The sequence below is a fragment of the Schistosoma mansoni genome, chromosome W, assembly GCF_000237925.1.
Source record: "Schistosoma mansoni strain Puerto Rico chromosome W, complete genome".
Lineage (NCBI taxonomy): Eukaryota > Metazoa > Platyhelminthes > Trematoda > Strigeidida > Schistosomatidae > Schistosoma > Schistosoma mansoni.
Genome location: NC_031502.1, coordinates 22,418,556 through 22,425,939, shown reverse-complemented (window position 1 = coordinate 22,425,939; position 7,384 = coordinate 22,418,556). Strand labels below are relative to the sequence as shown.

At 33.6% G+C, this 7,384-nt stretch overlaps 1 protein-coding gene across 1 annotated transcript in view; it reads left to right on the top strand.

Moving 5' to 3' along the window:
• Positions 1-275: 275 nt before the first annotated feature.
• Smp_152410 (hypothetical protein) overlaps positions 276-7,384 on the top strand; it is a gene marked incomplete at both ends in the record, with an annotated part of 15,941 nt that continues 8,832 nt past the window's right edge. The window contains one exon of the mRNA XM_018788999.1: positions 276-501. Within this exon, the coding sequence (XP_018654486.1) occupies positions 276-501 (226 nt within the window). The remainder of the gene's footprint in view (positions 502-7,384) is intronic.

Below are 7,384 nucleotides of genomic sequence, written 5' to 3'. Positions count from 1 at the left end.
AAGTAATCCAATGTGTATATCCAACAATCTACATAAAGATATGTATGTATACATATAGCTTTTGACATGTTAGAGTGGTTCAGTATAGTTAAACACAATTTGTTAGTTACTGAAATTAAAGGATAATTGGATTCTTACTTACTTACTTACTTACTTACGCCTGTTACCCCTCGTGGAGGAGCATAAGCCGCCCACCAGCATTCTCTATCCAACTCTGTCCTGGGCAATAATTAGATTCATTTGACAAATAATAAATAAATATATTTATTTATACAATGGATCTATATCAAACTACAAATAGTATTCAACAATATGAAATAGTATCATCATTGACAACATTATCAACGATATTCAATGTGATTCCACAAAATCAATCTAACTTATTATCATCAATAACAAGTTTAAAAAATGAAACATTATCTAAAACAGATGTTGATTTAAATATAAATTTAGATTATGGTGAAGTGGAAGTGAGAATTAGTCAGTTTATGGTACTTATGTGTAAGTTTTATTATGTTTAACTTGATTTAATGTTTACTGTGGATTGGTTGAAGTTAGACATTAACACGCTACTGGATGCCGACTGGTCTAGAGATTAAGCGTTCACGCGTGAGACTGATAGGTCCTGTGTTCGAATCCCGCGAGTGGGATCTAGATGTGAACTATTGAGGAGTCCCATACTGGGACGATTTGATCGTCCAGTAATTCTAGGTTTTCCATGATGGTCTAGCTTGAATTGACTCATGAATTCAACTATTAAATTAGTTTGCTATAGATTTATGGTGTGAAATACTCTTTTCAAATTTAGCAAGTGTAGTATATTTGTATAATAGATGACTTTTTGTAGTTCCAAAGAACGCAAATCTCATATGTAAATGTTTGGTTATAATAATTTGTTGAAATCAAGTCAAACAGTGAAAATGTCTACCTGAAGTTTGTGTTGATGATGTCGTTCAGAAGAACGATGAAAGCTCCACGATCAAACCATCCAGCTCAGAGAACAAAACTCCATCGAAAATGTCTTTTAATGTTCCAGTGAATAAATCAATTTTAAATTTTATAAAATGTAGCATTCTACTCAATAATTCTGATAAATATTAGCTACCATGAAACATAGGCTCAGGCTTACTGACTTCCTCAAATAATGTAATGTAATGTAAAAATACAGTTCATACAATCTCAAGTTATTGAGAACAGTAGTCATATTTCAGGTTGATTATTATGATTTATTTTCATAGTTGAAATTATGAGTCGATTCAGGCTAGACCTCCATGGAAAACCTGGAAGAACTTGACAGTCGTTTCATCCTATTGTGGGACTCCTCAGCAGTGCGTATCCACGATCCCGCCTCGTGCTATTCCAACCCAACACCTACCAATCTCTCGCCAGAGCACTTAACCAATAGACCATTGAGCCGGTATCCAACGGTGTTAATGTCTAACTTCAACCAATACACGAAGTTTGATTTCATTAGTATTAAGGCAAAGACAAGCATGAAACTTGTCTACGTTGTAATAAATTAGTGAGAAACATTTGTGAAGCTGGAGTTTTTTTTTTCAAAAAGAATACGTAATTTACGTACTACTTGACAACCATTACATCCCCATTACAAACATTTCATAATATACGTTCAACTGTGTATGATGCTTACACCAGACAGATTTGAGTTACATATTAAAGATACCAAATAATTTATGTCTAAATTTAGAAAAAAAAGATCAAAAAACTTTTGTTTCTATGTAATAACCTTCGCAATGATAACTTATGGTACGATATCAGTACTCGTACAGTTGTGAACGTAATGACATTTCAATATGATCAAATTATATTACTTATCGTATATAGTATAGTTTTAGATCTCAGTATGATCTCAGTATTGAAATAAATCATTGTTAATGGAATGTTATAAACTGTGAATGTTAATTATATGCTTTTTTTAAAATACTTATAAGCATAATGCATGGTAACTAAAGTCTGTATTTCTTAAAGATTTATCTCCATTTATGTCTTATTGAATGTGTATACCAGTATACTAATATCTGAGAAACGAATTATCTTCATATCATACATTATTTGCTTAGACACTATTATCATTGTTCTTTGTTTTCTACCAGTGGTTACGTCATAATTATATCATTCTAAATTTCGTTTCGGAATTTTCAGGGTACATTCAAATTTAAACTCATTCCGAACTTTTTGAAAGTTTATTAATTTGTCCATATTACCATTCAGGAGTTTGTTGATTCATTTTCAATAATTCATACTTCACTATGGGGTTGTAGAGATTGTTAACTTTTTTTCATAGTTGAAAGCATGAGTCAATTGAAGCTAGACCACCATGGAAAATCTGTATGCACTAGACGGCCGTTTCGTCTTATTATGGGATTCCTCAGCAGCGCGCATCCACGATCCCGCACTCACGAAGTTCCAACCCAGGACCAACCAATCTCGCTCAAGAGCACTTAACCGATAGACCACTGAGCCGGCATCCAACACTGTTAATGTCTAACTTCAACTGATTCACGAAGTTGAGCAACCGTTCACTAATTGTCTTCAGTGAGTTGATATCTCACAACAGACGTGGTATGAACTCCACTGGTCACTGTTTCTCACTAGAACTCCTGGATTTACCTCTCGAAGTCAGTCACTAGTGAGCATATGATTATTATTATTATTATCAGAAGGGGTTTTGTGGAGATTTAGTATTTTCATAGTTGAAAGAGTGAGTCGATTGAAGCTAGACCAACATGGAAAACATGGAAGCCCTTTACGGCCGTTTCTTCCTATTTTTTTTGGTTGAAATCATGAATCGATGAATGATTGATCACCATTAAAAATTTGAGAGCACTGAAGAGTCTCATACCAGGACGAAACGCCGTTCAGGTTTTTCCAGGTTCTCAATGGTGTTATAACATTCATCAATTCATAATCTCAATCAACAATTCATTGTTCATTGAGGTGATATTCAAAATAACAGATAACTGAATAAAAAAATTGCACATTTTAAATGTCATTGCTAAAGGTTCGTATTTACTTATCGTTAGTATACAGAAATGAATTTGATCTAAATATTTTGACCCATTCAGTATTAAAAGATGGAAGACACAAATCTTTACGATAAAAAAATGAACACTATCCATAATAGTGACTGTCGTAACTCATTAATCTAATATATACAACACTCTGACATTATAAGTAACAGTTATTGAATTCTAATAATGGAATCTAAAGAGCTTTAGACTAGATAAAACATACTGGCATGATTTTATTGTTAGGCGTCATTATAAATTATGATCAAATATTCAAGTTTCCAATATAAAAAGAATTCACAGGATTCACTTTTGCTTCATATGCTTACTGATATCACTACTAATATCTGTGTAAAGAATGTGTAAAGATGGTGGCTACCGAGAACACCAACGTACAATTTGTCAAGAGAAATCTCATGAATACTGAAACATTTAATGGATTCGTCGAACCATTCCATACAATTCCATGATCAGATTAAGAACATTCAAGTCAACGACGACGAGCTAATGATATCCTTCTACATAACGGCGCTATTCACTTCAATTGAATCAAACTTAGCAAAAGAAACTCTATCCTTACTTCGAACCAACTTCGAAAATCTCGCAAAATACACGAAGTTTCAAACTCAAAGTCTACTAGTAAAGAATTATTTTATGAGAAACCGTTGTCTTTCAACTACTTATTTATCTGGAGGGTGTCGCCATGTTAAGTGAATATACCTACTATCCTATGAAAATCAACTTTAGAGATTTATTGAGAAATTGTAAAATAGTAAAATGAGTTATCGATCACTTATTCAATGCTCAACTGACTATATATATAATTAACGCAAATAACCTGGCTACTGATTGTATTTAGCAGATAGGTTATAACATCTCTCAAACTCTTATGGCAATTATAAGCAAAGGTGGATAGTGGCTAGCAGTGGGATCCAGGACGCGCGTCTCGTCCTATTTGGGACTCGTCAGCCGGACGTACCAAATAGGACGAAACGTGCGTCCTGCATTCCACTGCTAGCCACTATCCATCTCTGCTTATAATGCTTGTGAATTAAGGCTATATCGAGGCAATATGCACAGTATGCACATATGCCAATTAGAGACTGACCAGTTGCAGCCCTAAAACATCAATGGGAAGATTCAAACAAACAATACTAAGTGAATCTTGTGGCAACTGTTATAGAGATTATTTGTGGTAATTAAATATCATCTGGTCAATTTTTAAAGATACATTAGCTCTAAAAGGCTATATTATCCTAATAAGTACAAAGTCAGTGACTAACTGATGATTTAAACTGATCATATTCATAGCTAAACTGAAATAACCTGAATCCAATCTGTTATATCCCGTGAAGATTTATGAATGGTTACTTTGAGAACTATTTATGGACGAGTATGATATGTATATTTCCTATTGTATAAATGCTAAGTAACTAAACTATTCATATTCGTATCCTTCTTATTATAAGCTTTATTTTGACCTATAGACTATTATTATACGATTTACCATTCTTGAGTTATGCCCCAGTCTATTAATTACTGTTCCCCACATTCACAGCCACATTTGACCAAATCTTGTACAAATGTTATTTTCTATTTTATGGTACGATCTAGTCTGTTTGATTGGTATATAAACCCAGTATGTTTGAGAATAATGATTCATATTGCAGAGGCTGTTATTGGTATTCTGGACATAACTAGTTGGGCTAGGCAGAAAGCAGGACCGACAAGTACTCTAGAATGCTCATACGGCTTTTCATCACATACCTGACATACTTAAAAACCAACAATGATTATTTCAACTTATTTACAGAATCAGTTGCCGGGATATTAAATATTCCACGTTATTATATCCAACTTTATTCATCGTTTTAACTTATCAACACCGATCTTACATAATCAGAATAGTTTTTGTTTAATATTTAAATATATCCCCACCATAATATTCCTGAATATATAGTTTAACCTTCATTCAAATTACAATCGGAAATGACCTAGAAAATGTTGGGAAAAAAAAACAAAATTAAATATTCAATTTTTAATATCCTATACATAACACATTTAATGAAAGCTATATATATAATCTTTTAAAGATATCATTATAAGCAAAGATGGATAGTTGCTAGCAGTGAAATCGAGGACGCGCATCTCGTCCCTCTTGGGACTCGTCAGCTGGATGTACCTGTATCTCAGAGTTGACGTTCACTTTAAAACTCGAACCAAGTACCTTTCGCTTTCAACGCCATCGAGTTATCCATTTTGAGACTGATCAATTGCAGTTCTAAACATCAATGGGAAGATTCAATCAAACAATACTAAGTGAAATTAAATTTCATCTCATTCCACAACCAAGTGGCTATTAGAACTCAGTGTCTAAGCAAGTAACATATTCGCGTTTGTAAGCGAACGGTATTTGGTCCGAGTCCTAGAGTGAACATCAACTCTGAGATGCAGGTACATCCAGCTGACGAGTCCCAAATAGGACGAAACGCTCATCAAACTGAATTCCACTACTAGCCATTATCCATCTTTGCCTATATTACTTGTGAATTAAGGTCATACCTAGTTAATTAACACATGATGCATACATGCCAATACGAGACTGGTCAATTGCAGTCGTTAACGTCATTGGAAAGATTCAAGTTAACAATACCAAGTGAATTCATCATAATCATATATTCGAACTACATTTTAGAAATTTTTAACAGATCTATAGTTCTTTGAAGTGCATAATTTTGTTAGAAAGAGTATATGATTAGCATCAGTGGTTGTAATGATAGCTAAAATTCATAGTTTACAATATAAACTTATTTTGATCAGAAAATCGTTGAAAACTGGGCAATTGCTTGGTCTTTGTATGCTAAACCATAATAGTGTACATCCACAATCTAACCAGGGATAGAATTCAGAATATTTACGTTTAACACAAAGTCCTTAACAGTTGAACTATTTATTTGGGAACCAATGGTTAACATTTCTTAATTTAATCAATCCACTCAAATGAACGGTCATCTTTTAATGACATTGGTTACAACTATCTGACACATGGTTTATTTCAATTCGTCAGATCCTCTTACTAGAATTTCATTAACTAACTCTAGAAATAAGTGAAAACATGATAACCTCAGTGACTGACCATATTTGGAGAGTTTACTTTGAGTTAAGACGTTATAATACTTAAAAGACTACCCTATATATAAGCTCATATTCAGAAAGTATGCTGCTTCCTAATTATAAGTATATAAAGGATTTATTAGAATTTTAATAATATGACTTCACAGATATTATTCCTAACTCTAACATTCAACTGTAAATCCTAATCCTAATTCCTCATACTAATCTATAAGCTTCACGTAATCCTAGTAAGTAAGTGAAGATCTCAATGTCATTTTAGCGCTCCTCAAAATTTCGTCCATAAATTATGATCTCATTATCAACCCTTTTTAGAATACACTTTGATGACAGCTTTTATGCCACATAAATAATAATTAGCTTTTAGCCTAGAACCTTGTAAAACGTTATTATATTCATAGATATGGGGCTTGGTCAGAGTTAACTATCAACCTTTATTCATTTAAGTTTGTTTTTCTTTCTTAAGGTTCAATTTCGACAGCTTTAAACTATCCGTAATACCTGTACTTGATAGGGAATAATTTACTAATGTGATCATTTAGTTTATCTTTCATATCTTATAAGAAATTAATGAATGATGAATAATAATGTTCAAAGCGTGAGTCATTTGAAACTAGACCACCAAGGAAAACCTGGAAGCACTGCACGGCCAAATCGTCCTAATATGGGACTCCTCAGCAGTGCGCATCCATGACCTCACCTCTCGACATTCCAACCCAGGACCTACCAGTCTCACGTCAGAACACTTAACCGATAGACCATTGAGCCGGCATCCAACGGTGTTAATATCTTACTCCAACCTATCCACGAAGTTGAGCAACCGTTCACTAATTGTCTTCAGTGAGTTGATATCTCACAACAGACGTGGTATGAACTCCACTGGTCACTGTTTCTCACTAGAACTCCTGGATATACATCTCGAAGTCAGTCACTAGTGAACATATGATTATTACTATTATCAGAAGGTGGTTTCTGTGGATATTTAGTAGATATGAGAAGAATGAACAACAATTGGATAGACCTAGAAACGAAGGCACAGGACGTGTCGTGTTGGAGAATGCTGTTTGGTGGCTTATGCTCCATTGGGAGTAACAGGCTTAAATAAGTACGTAATTTTAATTGTAGATAAGCATAACTGACAGATACCAACTACGACTTCAAAAGTTTCATTTGAACAGATATCATGGTGATTAATATAATAACAACACTATTATATAAAAATT